The sequence below is a fragment of the Panthera tigris genome, chromosome A2 (genome assembly GCF_018350195.1).
Source record: "Panthera tigris isolate Pti1 chromosome A2, P.tigris_Pti1_mat1.1, whole genome shotgun sequence".
In the NCBI taxonomy this organism is placed as follows: domain Eukaryota; kingdom Metazoa; phylum Chordata; class Mammalia; order Carnivora; family Felidae; genus Panthera; species Panthera tigris.
This window is the reverse complement of record NC_056661.1, coordinates 21,782,029-21,803,540: the sequence shown is the minus strand read 5'-3', so window position 1 is coordinate 21,803,540 and position 21,512 is coordinate 21,782,029. Positions and strand designations below refer to the sequence as shown.

At 41.5% G+C, this 21,512-nt stretch overlaps 1 protein-coding gene across 4 annotated transcripts in view; it reads left to right on the top strand.

The window, feature by feature from the left end:
* The first annotated feature begins 19,181 nt into the window (after positions 1 to 19,181).
* Positions 19,182 to 21,512, top strand: part of DCP1A (decapping mRNA 1A) — a 56,756-nt gene continuing 54,425 nt past the window's right edge. For 2 of the 4 annotated variants that reach the window (XM_042979162.1, XM_042979163.1), the window contains exons 1-2: positions 19,393 to 19,759; positions 21,421 to 21,461. Coding sequence is in view for 1 of the 4 variants with exons in the window: in XM_007081899.3 (XP_007081961.1) it covers positions 19,192 to 19,386; positions 21,421 to 21,461 (236 nt within the window). In the remaining 3 variants the exon portion in view is untranslated. The other 2 variants (XM_042979164.1, XM_007081899.3) reach the window with 2 other exon arrangements.

The window sequence follows — 21,512 nt, the reverse complement described above, 5'->3', positions numbered from 1 at the left end:
AAAGTGGGTGATGGGCATGGAGGAGGGCACCTGTTGGAATGAGCACTGGGTGTTGTATGGAAACCAATTTGACAATAAATTATATTTAATATAAAAAAAGAAAGGAAGAAAATTAAGTTGCTGTATCCACAAAGCTTACATTCTGATGGGGAAGATAGGCAAACGGACACATAAACAATTAGGTGTATGTGTATGCATACACATATGCACATGTGCAAAAATGTGTGCATGTGTGTGCTATACATGTACATAGGTGGAAAATGTGTGCATGAGTGGCTGCATATGCTTACATGTATATGTATGTGCCAGTAGGCAAGTGTTTTAGAAAAAATAAAAGCAGAGAAATTGGCATAGGGAATGTGGAGAGAGAGTTGGGTGCAAGTTGCTATTTTAAATAGTGTGGTCAGAGTGGGCTTCATTCATTAGGTGACATGTAAACACAGAACTAACAGATGAGGAACTGAGACATCTGGAGGAAGAGCATTCTAGGCAGAAAACAGAAAGTGCAGAAGACTTGAGATGAAAACATTTTGTTATATATGAAGAATGGCGAGGAATCCAGTGCAGCTGAATCCAAGAAATCAAGGTGGAGAGTAGCAGGTGGTTAGTGTGATGGGGTAAGGGGAAGGTTCATCATGTAGGGCTTGTAAGACACTGTAAAACATTTGGCTTTTATTCTAACTAGCATAGGGATCCACTGAACAATTTTGAACAGAAGAGACATATGATCTGACTTGTGCTTTAAAATGATCCCTGGTGGGGCGCCTGGGTGACTCAGTCGGTTAATCATCCGACTTTGAGTCAGGTCATGATCTCATGGCTGGTGAGTTCGAGCCCCACATCAGGCCGTGTGCTGACAGCTCAGAGCCTGGAGCTGCTTCGGATTCTGTGTCTCCCTCTCTCTGTGCCCCTCCCCCGTTCACGCGTGCATGCTCACTCGCTCTCACAAAAATAAATATAACATTAAGAAAAACGCTTTAAAAAAATAAAATAAAGCGATCCCTTGAGCTTCTAATAATATACTATGAGGGAGGTAGCAGGGACACCAGTCAGGAGTTTACTGCAATTATCCAACAGGAGGCCAAGAGGGCTTGGACCAGGAGGGCTTAGCTATGAAGGTCATGAGAAGGAGCTGGATTCTGGATGAGTTTTGAAGGAAAGGCCAGCAGGATTTGCTCATAGATGCAGTGTGGAGGTGAGAAAAATAAAGTCAAGCACAGGCCTATCAAATTTTGGGTCTGAGCAACTAGAGCGAAGGCAGTGGGAGGAACACATTGGAAGGCAGGCGGTGTGGTGACACATTGCTTTTGCGATGTATGCTAGAGACCCAGGGAGAGATGAGGATACAGCGCTGGAATTCAGAGGAAAGTCCAGGCTGGGATACCAGCTTAGGAGTTGATGGCATGTATGGGATGTAAACCCACGAGACTGGATGAAGGCCCTGGGGAGGAGGCATAAAGAAGAGAAGAGGTCTGATGCCTGAGCCCTGGGGCTTACCCACGTTAAGAGAGACTGAAAGATAAGGAGGAAGAAACATTTAAGGAGAGTGAAAGATGTGGCCAAAGGAACATAAGAAGGAAGTTGCTCCAGAAGTCAAAAGAAAAAGAAAAATGGTCATCATGTCACGTGCTCCTGATAAATCAATATGAGGATCGCACCATGGAGGAAACTTTTAAAACATTGTAAGTAAAAGAAGCCAGTCAACAAAGTCCACATATTATAGGATTCCATTTATGGGATGTCCAGAATATGGATATTATATATGGAATGCCAAAAATGTCCAGAGCAGGCAAATCCATAGATTCAGAACGTAGATTAGTAGTTACCAGAAGGTGGGGGAGGAGAGTAACCACTAACGGATGTGAGCTTCCTTTTGCGGGGTGATGAAAATGTTATGCGATTAAATAGTGCTGGTGACCGCACATCTTTGGGAATAAACTGAAAACCACTGCGTTGTATACTTTTTAATAGAATGAATAATATGGCGTGTGAATTGTGTCTCAACTTTTTAGTAATATATCTTTGCAACCTTTACCAATGTATTTCTTTTAATGGCTGTAGTGCACTTTTTAAAAAGGGCTTTGTTGTCTGTCATACCTTAGTCTCGTTGAAACATAGAGACCAGATGGCATTCTTCAGATAACAAAACAGACCCGGAGAGAAATTAAATGACCTCTCCAAGGTCTCACGGGAGTTGGAAGCTGAAGACTAGTAGGCCGGGGGTTCCTTTCTCTCCCTGTGCCACAGCGCCTCCCAGTGGCGCTCAGGAGACATTTTCCGCCCAGGGCACCCGGCTTCCAGCCTCCTGACGGATTCACCAGTTCTCAGGAAATTTTTCATTTGAATTGTTAAGACTGTATCACATCTGAAGACAGCTGTCCCTTTTTAAGATCTGGTTTCTCTTTTGGTGAAATAATTTCTATAACCATGGCATTGGGGTTTGAAATTCTTAAAAAAATGTTAAGTTGTAGGATCCTATGCCTAACATTCCAAGACTTTCAAGTAGAAAAAGAAATTCCTTTTTATCAGTGCTTTAAATTGAGTCCAATGTACTGAGCATTTTCAAATGTTTGTGGTTCCTAACCTTCTGGGGAGGTTGGGGGACATGGCACTTTTGGAGAATTTCAGGAAAGCCATCAATCCTCTCCTGAGACAAAAGCACACACAAAATCTTGCTTTTAATCCCAGGACACTCACAGAACTTCGAAGGGCCATCCACAGGCCCCTGGATAAAAACCACCTCCCAGTTTTGCTACACCCAGGTCTATCTATAACATTTTCATCAATGCCACTACGTGCTTTTAATTCATTCTAATGTTTAGCATATGTGCACATCTTCTCAGCCTGACTGGTTGTTTAGGGATATTTCAGTACAAACTCAACTATCACAGGCAACCTTAAAACCCTGAAATATTTTGTTTCAAATGTTTTAAAAAGGATAGAATTAAATTTCAATTACCACTGAAAAAGGTTTTCAACTAATAAGATATTCAAATTAAGATTTGGTCCAGATTACACAGTGGCGCGTTGATGTTCTGTCTTTAAATACACTGAGGACAAAACCAAACCAAATCAAACTCTAGGCTTTGAATATGGAGCAGAGGGGTACATGGGATAGACGATTCCTCATAACAGCAATTAATTATTAACTTCAGAAATATAAGGAAGCTCAGGAGTAGAGAAATTTGTCTTTTGAATGGCAAAAACGCTCCCTAAAGAAAATTCTTTCTTCTATGACCTTTCAAATCCTCTATTCAGGGGCACCTGGGTGGCTCAGTCAGTTGAGCATCCAACTCTTGATTTTGGCTCATGATCGCCAGAGTCGTGGGATCGAGCCCCACATTGGGCTCCCCACTGAGTGTGGTCCCCATCGAAATGGAGTCTGCATATACCACTGTCATTAAATAACAATAAAAGATTGTATTGATTTTTTCTTCACATTGTTAAAACTACCTCTAATCTCTCTTTTCTACCAGGTGACTATCCAACTCTCTGGTCCAAAAGCCATTCTGAACAAGAGTTTGGTCATCTGCCTAAAACATTAGAAGCCTATTTTCAAATATTTTTAAAAGTGATCCCTTTTTTCACTGTTTAATGATAAGGCGAGGAAAAGAGGGTAGTAATAATATCATCATTTTCTAGGCACCTGGCTGGTTCAGTCGGTGGAGAATGGAACACTCCATCTTGGGGTTGTGATTTCGAGCCCCATGTTGCATGTAGAGAGTACTTTAAAAAAATAAAAATCTTTTTTAAAAAAATAACATTTTCTTACCTCTAAGAGCTTCTCCTGATGCCCTGTTCCTAACACCTCATCTCCCAGAGAAAAAACACTTTCTTCAAGACAAATCCAACCCTCCTCTACAGACTTGCTGGGTGTCTGAGCAGGTAAGAGGGAACAGAGGCCCCTGCAGACAAGAAGGTGGTGACCTTGCTGTGCTGCAGACGGGGTGCCCAGCAGAAGCAATCCCACAGAGCCACGGAAGCCCCTCCCTCCCTGTGGCTGTAGCACAGGTTAAAACAGGTGATTATACTTTGTGGGGCTCGGGGGAGTTTTTGCCTTAGATCCATTTCTCTGAATGGAAAACTTTGCCGTTTGTGTTATTGCTTTTACTATTGTTAATTCAACAGAAACCTTGGAGCATCAGGACACAAGACTCATAGGTGTGTACCTGATTCATTCTGAAATTATGTTTGGCTTTTAAAGGGATATTATTCAGTTTGCTGGGAGAACCGAGGGCTGTGATAATGCAACCTTCCCCTTTCTTTAATTCCTAGTCTTACAAGAGGCACCAAAACCAGGTTCTCCCCCTCACAGTGGCTGCTTTTCCAGTAAGAAGTTTCAATCAATTAAACAGAGCACATAGGCTATTTCTCCCTCTCTTTCTGCTGATAAAGAGCAGGTTTAACCAGTATGTCTGCTCCATCTGATTATACTACTATAGGATTTTGGACGGCCACCAGGAAAATATATGTAAGAAAAATTACTGTAGCTCTGTGCTGGACTAGCTCACTGAGAAACTCCTGATTACCTAGCAGTATGCACTTGTCCTTGGCTAACGAATGTCCTCACTTTTTAACATATATGCCTGGCCTCAGCACTTTTCAGTCCTAAACTCTGCTGTACTTCAATCCTCTTGACAGCTAGCGTGTGTTCCAAGACTCTCTAGAGTTGTGGATGGCAATGTACCAGGAAGTGTGAACCGTGGTGCCACCATCCATTTCCCAGACAGGGATGAGGGTCTTTGGGTGGCCACCAGTGAGAGGGCAGGCTTGGGTTTCCAAGAAGGTTGACCCACATTCCAGAGACACGCATTTCAGCAGAAGTACCACATTCTTCACATGTTGCCAGGGGCTATGCTGATTGTCCCCTACTTATAAAATGACAAAGCTAATTTATGGACTGTGAGAAAAGAAAAGAACATTGTGATTGATTGAGCCCTTACCATGCGGAAAGTACCATGTCAGTTAATTTGCCCACATTTTCTCAATACAGGCAAATTTCTACAAGCCTAGGAGGTAGGTATTATTAACCCTATTTTTTAAATTTTTTTTAATGTTTATTTTATTTTTGAGAGAGAGAGAAACAGACAGAGCATGAGCGGGGGAGGGGCAGAGAGAGCCAAAGACACAGAATCCAAAGTAGGCTCCAGGCTCTGATCTGTCAGCACAGAGCCCCACGAGGGGCTCAAACTCACAGGCTGTGAGGTCATGACCTCAGCCAACGTCTGATGTTCAACTGACCGAGCCACCCAGGTGCCCCCCCCCTTTTTTTTCTTAGATGAGAAAACAGATCCAGAGAAGTCAAATGACTTCTCCTGAGGAGCCAGCCATCAGGTGGCAGAGCCAAGACTGGGGTTCTTTTTTGACTTTCTGCTTTAGAACGCTCAGACATCGGGTGTCTTAAAGCCATTGGTGAGATACTGCTTCAGCACATCACAGCAAATAGGAGACATGGAGAACATTCTTTCCAAGAATATTCCAAGAAATATTACTCAAGAATGTAACCCCAAAGAGAATCCATATGGTTTTCTCCGTAACAAAACAAAAGGGTGGGGGAGAACGTTGGTGTCTTCTCTCCTCTCAGCCTATCCTAATTTTACCCATCACCAAGGTTCAATTCCAGTTCTGTGTCCTCCATGATGGCTTCTCTGCACGTCCTTCATCTGGGACTCAGCCCTGGCTGTCAGTACTATTTTCTTGGCACTTAACCATATACTGCTCTGTGTTGCTCATTTCCCTCCCTCCCCTAACTTCCCTTCTCAGCTCCTAATTACCTGATGGAAATTCTGATAAGCAGAGAAATGCTAAGAAAGAGAAAAGGAAGCAACCTAAGTATTTATTGATGGATGAATGGACAAAGAAGATGTGGTATATACATACAATGGAATATTAATCAGCCACACAAAAAAAGAAGGAAATCCTGCCATTGCTGACAACGTGGATAGACCTTAAGGGCATTATGCTAAGTGAGGGAAGTCAGACCGAGAAAGAGAAATACTCTATGACCTCTTAAATCTTAAAATCTTAAAAACAAAATCTTAAAATCTTAAAAAACGAAACAAAAAGCCTCACAGATACAGAGAACAGATTGCTGGTTGCCTGAGGCAGGGGATAAAGGGTGAGTGAAATGAGTGAAGGTGGTCAAAAGGTACAAATCTCCAATTATAAAATAAATAAGTCAGGGGCACCTGAGTGGCTCATTCACTTAAGCATCTGACCCTGGTTTCATCTCAGGTCATGATCTCATGGATTGTGAGTCGGGGCCTCATTTCAGGCTCCAAGATGACAGCATGGAACCTGCCTGGGATTCTCTCTCTCTCTGTCTCTCTCTCTCTCTCTCTCTCTCTCTTCTCCCCAACTCATGCTTTGGCTTGCTCTCTCTCTCTCAAAATAAACAAACATTTTTTAAAAATAAATAAATACTTAAGTCATGGGGATGTAAAGTACCTCATGGTAACTCTAGTTAATAATACTGTATTGGGTGTTTCAAAGTTGCTAAGAGAGTCGATCTGAAGAGGTCTTTTTTTTATTTCTTTTTAATTTTTTTTTTAATTTTTAATGTTTTTATTTATGTTTGAGACAGAGACAGAGCATGAGCAGGGGAGGGGCAGAGAGAGAGGGAAACACAGAATCCAAAGCAGACTCCAGGCTCTGAGCTGTCAGCACAGAGCCCGACGCGGGGCTCAAACTCATGGACTGTGAAATCATGACCTGAGCCGAAGTCAGACGCACCACCCAGGTGCCCCTGTTTCTTTTTAATTTTTTAACGTTTATTTATTTTTGAGAGACAAAGAGAACGCAAGTGGGGGAGGGCCAGAGAGAGAGAGGGAGACACAGAATCCAAAGCAGGCTCCAGGCTCTGAGCTGTCAGCACAGAGCCCGACACAGAAATCAAACTCAAGAACGACAAGATATGGCCTAAGCTGATGTCAGACACTCAGCCGACTGAGCTACCCAGGCGCCCGTGATCTGAAGAGCTCTTACCACAAGACAAAAATGTTTATAACTGTGTGGTGACGGTGGTAATCATTTCACAATGCATACAAATATCAAATCCTTATGCTGTAATCTGCAACTAATAGGATGCTATATGCAAATTATATCTCAATTTTTAAAAAGGTTTTAAAAAGTGAATACCCTGGACATTCCACAGATCAGATCATCAGCCCCTGAGACCCAGAGTTGACTCTATTACAGCAGGAGCACCGTAACATCATGGTATCCCACCTGCAGAGAAGGAAGGGAAGCCAGGGACAGATGCCCCAACATCCCATCCTGTCAGAGTGAATGTACTGAGCTGTTCAGCAATGAAGGAGCAACAGACAAGGAAGCAAGCCTGTGCCCTGCTTCAAGACAGAAAAATTAAGAGTTAAGTCCACCATGAGCGCCTTCCAAAAATAGTTCCCAAAGTTTTTATGCTATCTAACAAGATTTTATGGACGCTAGAATTTTTATGTGTTTCTCCTGTCTTGTTTCACAGCCCAGTTCCATTATCCTTCTAGCATAAAACCATCTTTAATACTTTCTGAAACAGCCACCAGAAAAGCTCTAGCAGGATAGCTCAAGCGAAATGCACATTACCTGGCAGTGGTCCACTGGACCACCGTTGGTACATCAGCATTTGTTTATCAGTTTTGCTACCTGATTTTCTTGGATGCCAAGGAGCCGAGAACCCAGATGAGTCCATGGACAGCGAGGCAGAGCAACCTTGTGGGATGGGCCCCGTGGTTGTGGGTACTGGCTCCGTCACTTAGTTTACCGGAACACCCATTCTCCCCAAAATAAAACAAGGATAAACATCCTTGCCCTGTCTTGTGTTGAGGATTAAAAGAGGTAATAGGTATGCACGTTCAATGAAAGAGATGAATATTTCCACAGCAGTGATGGGGTTCAGGACACATTACCCCAAAATATGGCATCTTGGCACATTGAATATTTCAGGCTCCAGGAACTTGAGAAAGCAGTAAGGACTCTCTGACCTTCTCCTGAAGCAGGTCATAACACCCTCACATGAGAGACGCCCTCCTTAGACCCAGAGGAAAGAAGCTTTCTTATTTCAGAAGACACAGGGACACAGAAAGGAATTTAAACAAACAGACCTTGCTGAATTCCCCTCAGTTTACACTTAGCTCATACTCTTTGCCCTATCATGTCTTTCTGCAACTTCCCGTTCTTATCAAACCCAGCATAAAAACACTGAGGCTTGGGGTGCCCTGGTGGCTTAGTCAATTGGGTGTCTAACTCTTGGTTTCGGCTCAAGTCATGATCCCACGGTTCATGAGTTCAAGCCCCGCATAGGGCTCTGTGCTGGCAGTGCAGAGCCTGCTTGGGATTCTCTCTCTCCTTCTCTCTCTCTACCCCTCCCCCACTTGCTCTGTCTCTGTAGCTTTCAAAATAAATAAATAAACTTTAAAAAAAAAACACTCAAGCTTGACCATTTCTTTGGATTTTCATTTCCTCATGATGAAGGAAGTCTTGGGTCACATAAAACTTGAATTAAATCAATGTGTATGTTCTTCTCCTGCTATCTTTGTCAGTTTGAACTTCAGACTCAGCCTATTAAGGACCCTAATATGGTTGAGGAAAGCTTTTCCTCCCCTACAGCAGGGAACGTATTAAAAGATCAAAGTACCGGAAGAGTGCTGCTTTGTCATCATGGCAGAGTTCAGATGTAATTGACCAATTTTCTTATCCTGGAACTGTTAGCTGAAGATTGTTTGGTCAATTGGGGTGCCTGGGTGGCGCAGTCGGTTAAGCGTCCGACTTCAGCCAGGTCACGATCTCGCGGTCCGTGAGTTCGAGCCCCGTGTCAGGCTCTGGGCTGATGGCTCGGAGCCTGGAGCCTGTTTCCGATTCTGTGTCTCCCTCTCTCTCTGACCCTCCCCCGTTCATGCTCTGTCTCTCTCTGTCCCAAAAATAAATAAAAAACGTTGAAAAAAAAATAAAAAAAGATTGTTTGGTCAATTAATTCTATGCAAAATTGAACTGCCTAATATTTATTGAAAAAGATGTTACTGAATCCTCAAAGGTTGTTGCTATGATTTTGGTTTAGAGTTAAAAGTAAAGCGTTTTGGGGTGCCTGAGTGTGTCCGGCTCAGGTCACGATCTCATGGTTCTTGAGTTTGAGCCCGGCATTGCGCTCGCTGCTGTCAGCATAGAGCCTGCTTTGGATCCTCTGTCCCCCTCTCTCTCTGCCCCTCCCCCACACGCATGCACATGGGCTGGTGCTCTCTCTCTCTCTCTCTCTCAAAAACAAACTTAAAAAAATAAAATATTTAATATACATATAAGTGATGATGATGGTTTTAAATAAAAGTAGATTCAAAAGCTGGGTAGAAGATCAAAAGAAAGCCATGTCTGTGTTTTTCTCTCAGCTTTTAAAATGCCCTTTTCTCCCCATCTGCATCTTGGAGGACAGGTGACCCTAAGGCACAGCCACACTATGAGATTGTGCAATCAGCAGCTCATTTTGCTCAGCTCAGTTCTATGAAATGCGTGGGTCTGGTGGATGTGGGCCTAACCTACATTTTCATAAAAGGTCAGTTCTTTTTTGTTTCACAATGTTAAAGCATTTACCCTCTGCCAGACTGAATAAGAATGACATAAACTCATTGACTTTGCCTCTGAAACCTATTTTGCACTACCAGTCTCTAGTTTGAAGGACAAAATCCAAAGACTGCTCCTTTTTTATAGCCCCTGTTACTTTTTTTTTTAACATTTATTATTTATTATTGATAGACAGAGAGAGACAGACCATTAGCAGGGGAGGGGCAGAGAGAGAGGGAGACACAGAATCTGAAGCAGGCTCTAGGCTCTGAGCTGTCAGCACAGAGCCCGACATGGGGCTCTAACTCACAAACCAAGAGATCATGACCTGAGCCGAAGTCGTATGCTTAACCAACTGAGCCACCCAGGAGCCCCTAGCCCCTGTTACTTTTTAAAAAGAACTTTCTAGCTCAGATCAGAAAGATCTATGCTATTAAAACTTTAAAGATCAGTCAAATTCTTTGTAGGGCCAAGAAAAACTCCTGGCTTATTCTGAGAAGACACACCAAAATATGACATTAAGATTACCTGTCAGTTTGGTTCAGCTGATGTATTTCTAGCAATTGCAAGTTACACGGTTCATTTCTTTGGTATGATGTGCCTTTCAACAGATCTCTTGGCTGCTTCCCTACAGATGATGTACTCCAATCCTCAGGGATTCGTAGACTAACGAGTTCGAGAGTTTTATTCGCATATATGCTATTAGTATAAGCTATGGGTGGGAATTTTTCCCTCCCAAGCCTCAGTTTCTAGTAGATTACTTTAAATGTAGGCATCTGTAAAGAGCAGAAAATGCCCATATGGTAATGTTTCACCTGAGTAATCATATTTCCATTACCTTTACTTAACCTCAAGGCAATTTAGCTCAAAAACATATAAATGGAAAGTTTGGAACTGTGTATGTTTTCCTATGTTTCATTATTGAAGAATAAAAGGCCATCAGTGGAAAGCAAAGATAGGAAAGGAGTCACTGGAAAAGAAAACAAAAACCCTCCTATATGAAAGCATCCATCAATACTTAGGAAATGCATGACTTTTAGACATTTACAAATAAAAAGCCCTATCTCCCCAAATCCCTTAAAACTAAGTACATTTATATCCAAATAGTCCCACCTAGATTATTTTCCAGCATTAAATATACAAATATGTGTGCTCTAAAAATGCTCTTAAAAAGTACAAAGACTTAGAGGAGTCTGAAAGATTAAAGAAACATTAATGAATAATTTTTCAAAACTATAGCTCTTTAAAGAAATAATTTTGCCAGCTTTTGGTACAGGAAGATTTCACATAAAAATAACTATATCGTGTTTTTCACACAATTTTATCCAAAGGACCATTAATATAGTATAATATTTTAATGTCATATCCTTTTACTTCACTTTTGTTCTTTTGCTTGTATTTATCAGCGACCTAAGTAAAACAAAATTACAAATATACCGAATATACACAAAATGATTCTATTTGGTTCACATTTTAACATTACCTTTTTACACCATCTGCCTCGGGATTTTCAATAAAAATTCTTTTAGTTTGAAAATCTTCATCTTTGCCAAAAGACAGTTTCTAGAGCTTTGGAAAGTTGTCATGCTAATACAATCAGAAAGTGAAACGGCACGGAGCAGCTTAGGAAGACACAGGAGAGTGGGTGTTTTATTACATTTCTGTACCAGATCATTGTTTCTAGGAGGTAATCCATAAATTTTTAATCCTTCTAGTGTTCTTGAGCAATGTAAAAAGGACTGCTCCTGACCTAGTTCAACCTCCTTTATCACAGTAATGGCAACAATTTTATTGCACAAGAGAAATGGGTTTTTCTATTATCTTTTGAGTTAATGTTTATTGGATAGCTAAGGCTAATTTATGCTCTTCTCCTCAGATAATGAATATTGATATCTCCTTCAAGGTCCAGAACAGGGAATAGTCCTTAAATTCAAGGCTGCAGGCAACATACAGATGAGTGAATGGTTTTTCATATTGTGACAGCTAATCTCCATTAAATTACAGCATTTCCATAATTCAGAGTGCTTTTTAGTGTACATTATTTTATGTTTAACATTATTTTATGTTATGAGTGCAATTGAGTGGGGAAAGATAGGATTAACTAATATTTGTGCCTTCAGGATAAATGTAATCAAGTTTACCAAAATAACATAAACTATATCTGGACCATATTTGTTATTCCACAAATCATGTAATAATTGATTTACACAAGAAAGCCTCCCACGAATCTTGTGTCAGTTTTGCCTCAAGCTCACATGTTGGATCACATATTGGATACCCAAATTAAGACAATATGTAAGCAGAAAAAACAAAGCATTGAACCCTTTAAGAATGTAATACTGTGTGGGGTTCCTGGGTGGGTCAGTCAGTGGGTTCGAGCCCCTCATCAGGCTCTATGCTGACAGCTCAGAGCCTGAAGCCTGCTTCGGATTCTCTCTCTCTCTCTCTCTCACTCTCTCTCTCTCTCTCTCTCTGCCTTTCCCCCACTAGTGCTCTGTCTCAGTCTCTCTCTCTCTCAAAAATAAATAAACATTAAAAAAAAATGTAACACTGTGATTTTACCTCAAAGTGGGAGGGTACAGTGAAGATACATATTCATTGTGGGTTTTTTTAATGTTTATTTATTGGGGGGGGAGGGGCAGAGAGAGGGAGACACAGAATCCGAAGCAGGCTCTAAGCTCCAAGCTCCGAGCTGTCAGCACAGAGCCCGAGATGGGGCTCAAAGTCACAAACCTCGAGACCATGACCTGAGATGAATTTGGGCACTTAATTGACTGAGCCACCCAGGCACCCCAATACATATTCATTCTTAAGTGTATCTCTGTGCACATTCAATCCATAAGAGTTCAACAATTTATTAATATGCTTTAGCCACTGAACAAATTTTGTGTTGAAGGGAGCTAAGACTCATTAAATGAATTAAATGCATATGTAGAAGTGATTATGATGGCAATTTCACCAGATAAATAAATATTAGTAAATGAATAATGGTTATATAAGACTAGAAGCAAACCAGAACTAAAACTGGAAAGATAGAAAAGAACTCGTGAACAAAAAAAGCCTCTAAGTTCTGTTGTCCATACTTAGTACATTTTGTATTAATCTGTAGAGTCAACAAGGAAGATTTCAGGTTACAGAGTTAACACAGCAGATTGATGCCTTTAAACTCTTTCTTATTGTGTTGGCTTAAGAAATACAGTTGATCCTTTAGATGAACAAATAAAAGAAGATGTGAGATAGATATAGATATATATCACATATCACACATATCATATATATGAATATATATTCATATTCAATATATTCAATATAACTGATTGAATATATATATGAATCATATATATATATATATATATATGATTCAGCCATAAAAAAAGAATGAGATATCGCCATTTGCAACAACATGGATGGACCAAGAGAGTATTTTGCTAAGTGAAAGAAGTCAGAGAGAGAGAAAGACAAATACTATATGATTTCACTTATATGTGAAACCTAAAAAAATAACACAAATGAATAAATGAACAAAAAGCAGAAACAGACCCTTAACTACAGAGAAGAAGATGGATGGTTGCCAGAGGGAAGGGAGTGAAAGGATGGGCAAAATGGGTGAAGGGGAGTGGGAGATACAGGCTTCCAGCTATGGAATGAATAAATCACAGGAGTAAAAGGTACAGCATAGAGAATACAGCATAGTAACAGTGTTGTGTGGTGACAGATGGCAGCTACGCGATGGGGAGCACAGCATAGCGGATACACTTGTCAAGTCACTATGTTGTATGCTGAAACAAATGTAACACTGGGTGTCAACTACACTTCAATAAGAAAATAATAATACAAGAAGATAAAGGTGCTTTAGAAGTGGGGGGAAAAAGAAATACAGTTGATTCTTGAACAACACATAGGTTGGAGCGGCAAACCCCCACACAGTTGAAAACCCAGGTAAAACTTTCGACTCCCCAAAAACTTAACTGCTACTGTTGACAAAGCTTTACCAGTAACATGAACAGTTTTTGTATATGTATTATATGCTATATTCTTACAGTAAAATACGCTAGAAAAAAAATGTCATTAAGAAAATCATAAGGAAGAGAAGACATACTTTTTCAATTTTTTCACGTTTGTTTATTTTTGAGAGAGAGAGAGAAAGAAAGACAGAGTGTGAGTGGGGGAGGGACAGAGAGAGGGAGACACAGAATGTGGAGCAGGATCCAGTCTCTGGGCTGTCAGAATAGAGCCCAACACGGGGCTCGAATTCATGAATCAGGATATCATGACCTGAGCCAAAGTCAGATGCTCAACTTACCAAGCTACCCAAGTGCCCCAAGAAAATATATTTATAGTACTGTTACTATATTTATCAAAAAAAAAAAAAACCTTCCCATATGCGGACCCACACAGTTCAAACTCATGTTATTCAAGTGTCAACGGTACTTGCATTTTAATACGCCCAAGGGAGAAAGAAAGACAGAATTAAAAGAAGTCTGAGAGCATCTGTGGCAACTGTCATGCAGAAGTACATTTTAAACGCCAGCCTCCCAATTTGGCTTTAGTAGGTTATTTCATGATGCAATTGCAAAATCAATTGCCTAATGGTATAGGCAAGAATATTTTTGGTCTTTAGCCACTTTGTGACTCTGCAAATTTGTGCTTATAACTGATTGCTAATGCAGAGCTCTGGCTGGAGTTCTCTTAAAGTCTTGACTTATTGTCAAAGCACTAAGCAATCTTCTGGTAAATCATATGCTTAATTTTAATTCCACTTCAGAAGCCTGAAGTTTTATTGCTGACTTTCTGAACAATCTGGAGCAGTACAATTAGTTGGGATAGGCTGGACCGAGGTAACAAAAAAGTACATAATCTCCCAAAGTACATAATCTCCCAAACCCAACACAGTCTACTCAATCATCTAACAGTCTGAGAAGGATACCCTGGACAGCAAGCAGCTCTCCTCTTTGTGGTGATTCAGGGTCCCAACCCCTTTCATCTTAGGTCTCTGCCATTCTTCATGGCCCCACAGTTGCCTGCACCCAGACAACAGAAAGGGGAAAAGCAAGTCAAGGGGGAACATGCTCCTTAAACCTGTGGCCTGGAGAAGCCACACATCACTTCTGCCAACATTCCACTGGCCAGAATTGGATCAGAGAGCTGTACCTAAGCTAAAAGAGTTTGGGAAATGAAACCTATCTGTGTGGGGAAGGCAACGGAAAAGGATAAAAATGACTGCTGGTGAAGAGTGTACAATCTCTGCCTCAGGGAAATCAGCTCATCTTGTACCTTTGGATGCCTTCATTTACAAATGCGTAACAATTATCTACATCCATATACCAATCTTGAGAATTTGTGAGTGAGTATACCTATGAAGCACTTTGCTGTTCCATGGAGAAGCAGTATGTATCAGTTTTGAATATACTGCTAGTGTTTATACCACTGCTATGCTATGTTTAATTTGAAACGTTCCATTGGGTTAAGTAACGGCAAAGGATGTAGAACTTTCTCCCAAAGAACATTATCAAGAACACCATGTTAAACACAATAAACAGATTAACTAAATGGTATGCTAATCCCATGTGCTTTTATTCCAGTTACATTACCCCATATGGAGATTTCTTTCTCCCTGGTTGAAATCATTAGTATGTCTGCTCCAGAACTGACAGACTAAACTAGTTCACATATCAGAAATGCAATTCTAGAAAGCATCTAGTACCTTTTAGGATACTTTCATAAAGCTATGGGAAACCCAAAAGATTCCACCAAAAAACTGCTAGAACTGATTCATGAATTCAGCAAAAGAGAATCAGAGATTCAGAGAAATCGGCTGCATTCCTATATGCCAACAATGAAGCAACAGAAAAAGAAATCAAGGAATCGATCCCATTTACAATTATAGCAAAAACCATAAAATACCTAGGATTAAATCTAACCAAACAGGTGAAAAATCTATACACTGAAAACTATAGAAAGCTTATGAAAGAAATTGAAGAAGACACAAAAAATGGAAAAATATTCCATGCACCTGGGTAGGAAGAACAAATATTGTTCAAATGTCAATACTTGGGAATGCAAGCTGGTGCAGCCACTCTGGAAAACAGTATGGAGTTTCCTCAAAAAACTAAAAATAGAACCACCCTACGACCCAGCAATGGCACTACTAGGCATTTATCCACAGGACATAGGTGTGCTGTTTCGAAGGGACACGTGCACCCCCATGTTTATAGCAGCCCTATCAACAATAGCCAAAGTATGGAAAGAGACCAAATGTCCCTCAATGGATGAATGGATAAAGAAGATGTGGTATGTATACACAATGGAGTATTACTCGGCAATCAAAAAGAATGAAATCTTGCCATTTGCAACTACGTGGATGGAACTGGAGGGCATTATGCTAAGTGAAATTAGAGAAAGACAAAAATCATATGACTTCACTCATATGAGGACTTTAAGAGACAAAACAGATGAACGTAAGGGAAGGGAAACAAAAATAATATGAAAACAGGGAGGGGGACAAAACAGAAGAGACTCATAAATATGGAGAACAAACTGAGGGTTGCTGGATGGGTTGTGGGGGGGGAGGGGATGGGCTAAATTGGTAAGGTGCACTAAGGAATCCACTCCTGAAATCATTGTTGCACTATATGCTAACTAATTTGGATGTAAATTATAAAAATTACCAAAAAAATAAAAAAAATAATTGACATGCATGGAGCACAAAAGTGACAGGTCTTCCAGGGAAGAGAAAGACACTTTCCCATCTCTGACCTGCCCAGCCACCTCTCCCTTCTCCAAGTAGTCTCCTCCATGGCCTTATAGGCGTTGGGTTTGAAGATGGCATTCACTCATGAATATTTATGGAGAATCTACTCTATGCCAGGGGCATAAATACTAAGTACTAGAGACCCAACAAAGATGCACTCGCTGCCCTTAGCCTGTAGTCTAAGACACAAGAAAGATCTTAAGGTTTGGCTCACAAACACAAGGCAAAACCATGCATCAAAGCAAAGGGGGAAGAGTTTCAATTCCTAAGTATTCACATTGCCCTTAATATATCTTGAGAACTGTACAGAGCATTACAGTCAACATTAACACGTTTTGGGCCATGCAAACATGCATTTTTGAAGCAATTTTCCATCTGAATATTGGTAAATCTATGTAAGAAAAAAATTAATGAATAAGTCATGGGGATGTAATGTACAGCATGATGACTATAGTTAATAATACTATGTTACATATTTGAAAGTAGCTAGGAGAGGGGATCTTGAAAGTTCTTACCACAAGAAAAAAAAAATTTGTAACTAGTTATGGTGACAGATGTTAGCTGGACTATTGTGGTAATCATTTTGCAATGTATACAAATATCAAATTAGCATACCATACACTTGAAACTAATACAATGCTATGTGTCAACTATACCTCAATAAAGTAATAATTTTTTAAGAGGAAAAAATCACTTAAGTTTCAGGTGTGTCTTTGAATTTTATTCCAAGGGCTTGCATTATCTATTCAAAAAATACATATATTTTTTAAATTAGGGCACAGATTTTTAATTATTTTATTGAAAGTAGGTGGGAGTAAGACTCATTCTCAATGATGAAGAAAGGTAGCCATGGTGTATAGGAAGGGAGCCCTGGGGGAAGGCAGGAGTCTCTGGATTCTAATACCAGATGCCCCCAGACTAGTGTGGAACTGAGCCAGTGATTTCTCCATCCAGCTTCAATTAAATCACCCGTCAAATGAGGATGATCACACCTTCCCTAGCTCACCATTAGACTGTAAAATGAAAGGGAGCCCTTGCCTTTCTTCTCTGGTGAACTCCTACTCACCCTGGAGCACTAATGCAAACATCATCTCCTCCATGAAGCCTTCCTAGACTTTCCTGACCAGATGGAGTGAAATCCTCTGGGTTTCAAGAGCAACATCTCTAGCCTGGTCCCAGTTTCCTTACATTGTCCTACTTGTTTCTCCCGGAGCCAGGAAGTTGTCTTAAACAGTCTTTAAAGCTCCCGAGGGGCTACCAGTGAAAAGGGAAAGGGTTAACATTAGGCAGAGAGAGATAAAGGACCTTCAGGGAGGCAGACTGCAGCTACAAGTGGGAGGCTGAAGAAAAGGCCAGGTTTGGAAGAAAAAAAAAAAAAAAAGGATGAAGGTATTCCAGACCTACCTGGGCTAGGTGCCATGCATGCAGTCTCACAAACTTTCTGATAAGGTCCCAATAAGAAGTCAGGAACAAAATTCTTCAGCAGCTACCCAGCCGGGACACATCTAACTCTTTAGAGCGTTATACTTCCCCTCAAGCTATCGCTTCGCTGTTTCCACGAGATTCATTCGACTCCGTGAGACAAAGACCAGCCTCTCTCTGACCCTCCTGTGACACCAGCTCACACCTAAAAGTTCCAGATACTTGCTTAAGGAACAGTGAATGACTGACACGCTTCCTGTCTGCCTTTGTACACGCTTCTCACTTGATACTGCAAAGAATGTAAGACATGAAGTCTCTTCCCATTCACAAATGTAAAATCATAAACAATACAAATATTACAGGGCTTTTTATTTTTAAGTTTATTTATTTTGAGTACGAGTGTGAGTGGGGTAAGGGGGGGGAGAGAGAGAGAGAGGAGGGAGGGAGGGAGAGAGAGAGAGAGAGAGAGAGAGAGCGAGCGCGTGAGTCCCAAGCAGGCTCCATGCTGTCAGCCCAGGGCCCCACCTCCGTTTCAGGAAACATGAGATCATGACCTGAGCTGAAATCAAGAGTCAAGGCTTAACTGAGCCACCCATGCACCCCGGGGTTTTTTGTTTTTTGGGGTTTTTTTTCCTTTCAAAAATTCAATTCCATTGGGGTATCTGTTCAATGTAAGAAAAAAAAATTTTTTAAACAAGTTGAGTGGTGTGAACAGAGCTCCGTATACTCTCCGTTATGTTTTACTCTTTAGCTAGTACCTGGCTCTTCAAAATGTGTTAAAATGCCCAACAGATATTTGCTAAAATAATGTATTATCTTTATCTTTTTAAAGCTTTAATCGATATAGGACAAACCCAGGCCTTCGTGCTCTCCTCCCAAGACCGGATGGAAGGAGTTACATGAGACCAAGACGAGGAAAATGAGCAAAAGTGAACTGCACAAGACATTCCTGTGTAGTTACAGGAGGCTTAGTTTGGCTTTTCTCAAAATTTTCCTACAGAAAAACACCAAATTGCTGGCGATAGTGATCCAGTGAGATCCGAGACCTGGGGCGACTTTCAGGGTACCGCCCTCCCTGCTCCCAGCTTCTCGGTGCTTTCCCCCCACGACCTGTGGAGTGCCGCACAGGCACAGCCGGCTTTTCGTTCCGCGGCCCGGCCTGCGCCTCCTCAAGCGCAGGCTGCCCCCGCGTCGGCCTGCTGCCTCGTCCGGCAGGAGCCCGAAGAAAGCTCGAGCGCAGCCTAGATCCCGCCGACAGGACATTTTAACCCGAGTACAGGATACGCCTGCGCCCCCGCCGGCAAGCTCGGCCGCCAAAGCCACGCCGGACCCTAGGAGCCCGACGGTCCCGGAACCCGGCGCCCGGGCCGTGGACGCAGCGGAGCATAATAGCTGTTGTACCGCCCCGCCGCGAGGCCCGGAGAAGAGGCGGAAGTTGAGGGTGCTGACGCAGCTGGGGGAACCTTGCCTGGATGGCACCATCCTGCCCGCGACTCCGCCCCCGCTGGAGGGGCTCGGCTCCGGAATTCAAGATGGAGTCCCTGAGCCGAGCTGGGCAGGAGATGAGCCTTGCGGCCCTGAAGCAGCACGACCCCTACATCACCAGCATCGCAGACCTCACGGGCCAGGTCGCTCTGTACACCTTCTGCCCCAAGGCCAACCAGTGGGTGAGTGCGGCCAGGCCGCTGAGGTCGCCCGCCCGGCCACCGCCTCTTAAAGGGACCGCGCGGACTGTCCTGGGTTGGGGACGATTCCGGAGGCCAGGGCGGCAGAGGAGAGGCCAGGGACTGGAGAAGAGACAGGCCGGTCCCTGAAAGGTGTCAGGGGCTTCGAGGATTGGGAGAGAGGAGCGAGAGAAGTAGGCCCAAGACGTCCCGAGGGAAAAGCCGATAGAGGGGAGGATTGCAGGAAGATCAGTCCCATGGGGTCGGGTCCGGGGACATGGGCGATCTGCCTTCTTTGCAGATGTGTTGGAGAATGAGAACGGTGGGGTCAGAAAGATACCTGAAAGATTGCGTTTGAAGCTGTGAGGGTTATTAGGTAAAGTACATATACATAATCTATAAACACCCGCGCTCTCCCCCAACAAGCACGTAAATAAGAGCCCCCTTCATAGAGGTCATTTGGATTTAAAGCTTGAAATCCAATTAGTTTCAATTCTTGGAAGGGAGGTGGTGGGGATGAATCCGGCTTTTATCTAACTGCACTCTGTTTCCAGAGTTTTGGAAAAGATTTCAAGGCACTTAGGAAAAGGGCTTCCATGTTAATTGGATTCCCTTGAAACCTTTGGAAAAGAGACCCTGTAAATGTGTTTCGTTCCAGCTGTGCTGCTGGTGATGTCACCTCTGAATGCTCCCTTCAGACTAAGTACTTTTTGGCTTTTTTTGCACGGGAGGGGGTCTGAAAAGTTACATTCAATCTGTTCTCTGACTTGTGAACCCCTGTTTAAAAGTAATATAATTTCCAGTTTTCTAGTAATTGACCCTCAGTAATTTGCTCATTCAGCTTTAGGCTTTACATTTGTCAAATAATCTGTAAATATTTGTTGGATTGAGTTCATAAATGACTAATGTTCACATTTCAGTAAGAAATGAAATGCTTATACTAACAAAGCTCTGAAATATTATCGTAATATATTCTTTAAGGTATAAAACAGAAACATAGGTTATATTTAATCAATAATTTTGTAAGAATGATTTGACATTTATAAACACTTAATTCAGATGAAGAAAGTGTTCAGAATCCTCTTGCTTTACTTTATCTTCTTTCCTTTCCCTCCTGGAAGAGAAGGAGATATGGAAAGTCAAAAAGAACAAAATTACAGAATTTTTTTTTAAGTGTAGCTGTTTTAGACATTGCCTTAGTTTGAATTGTTCTGAATCATTTTACTTTATTTGGTCTGCATATAAATTTGTGAGCTGTGAATTGCAGACAAATGGTGAAGACTTGGGGGCAGGAACTTATGACTAACAAGCTTTTATTTCTAGTTTTTCACGGATTTTCAGTGTTGTGGAATTTTAATTGTGGAGTCCTGCTTTACATATGAAATGCAAGCCATAATCTGAATTGAAAAATAAGCTGCCGTTATTCATTCATTTGGATAATGGCACATAGAACATAAGCAAAACTTTTTCTTTGTTATTTTACAATGAGTTGTAACTTCTCACAAACTATGTTGCTTCAATGAACCAAAGATAAAATTAAAACTATCATCAATGTTTTGGGGCACCTGTTAAGCGTCCAGTGGCTTCAGTTCAGGTCATGATCTCATGGTCTATGAGTTTGAGCCCCGAGTCAGGCTCTGTGCTGACAGCTCAGAGCCTGGAGCCTGCTTCTGATTCTGTGTCTCCCTCTCTCTCTGCTTCTCCCCCATTTGCTTGCTCGCTCTCTCTCTCTCTCTCTCAAAAATAAATAAACATTAAAAAATTTTTTTTAATTTTAAAAAGAAAAATGTTGCAGATAATAGACATGTTGCTGTATTGAACATTGTGTATACATTAGTATGCATTAATAGCATAGAAAGGATAAGAAAGAAACTGGTAACAGTAGTTTGTGGAGTAAAAGAGTTACTTGACCTGTTCCAAAGTGAGTAATTTTAAAATAAATAAGCTCATTTTAAACATGACTTACTTCTTCTCCATTAGGACCATTTGGGGTTGAAGTATGGGGGGAAAAACTAATTGACTCATTGTCTATTATAGGAGAAGACTGATATAGAAGGGACCTTATTTGTATATCGAAGGTAAGCTTTTTAAAAAAATGATACATGTCTATTTTTAATCTAATGGTGAAT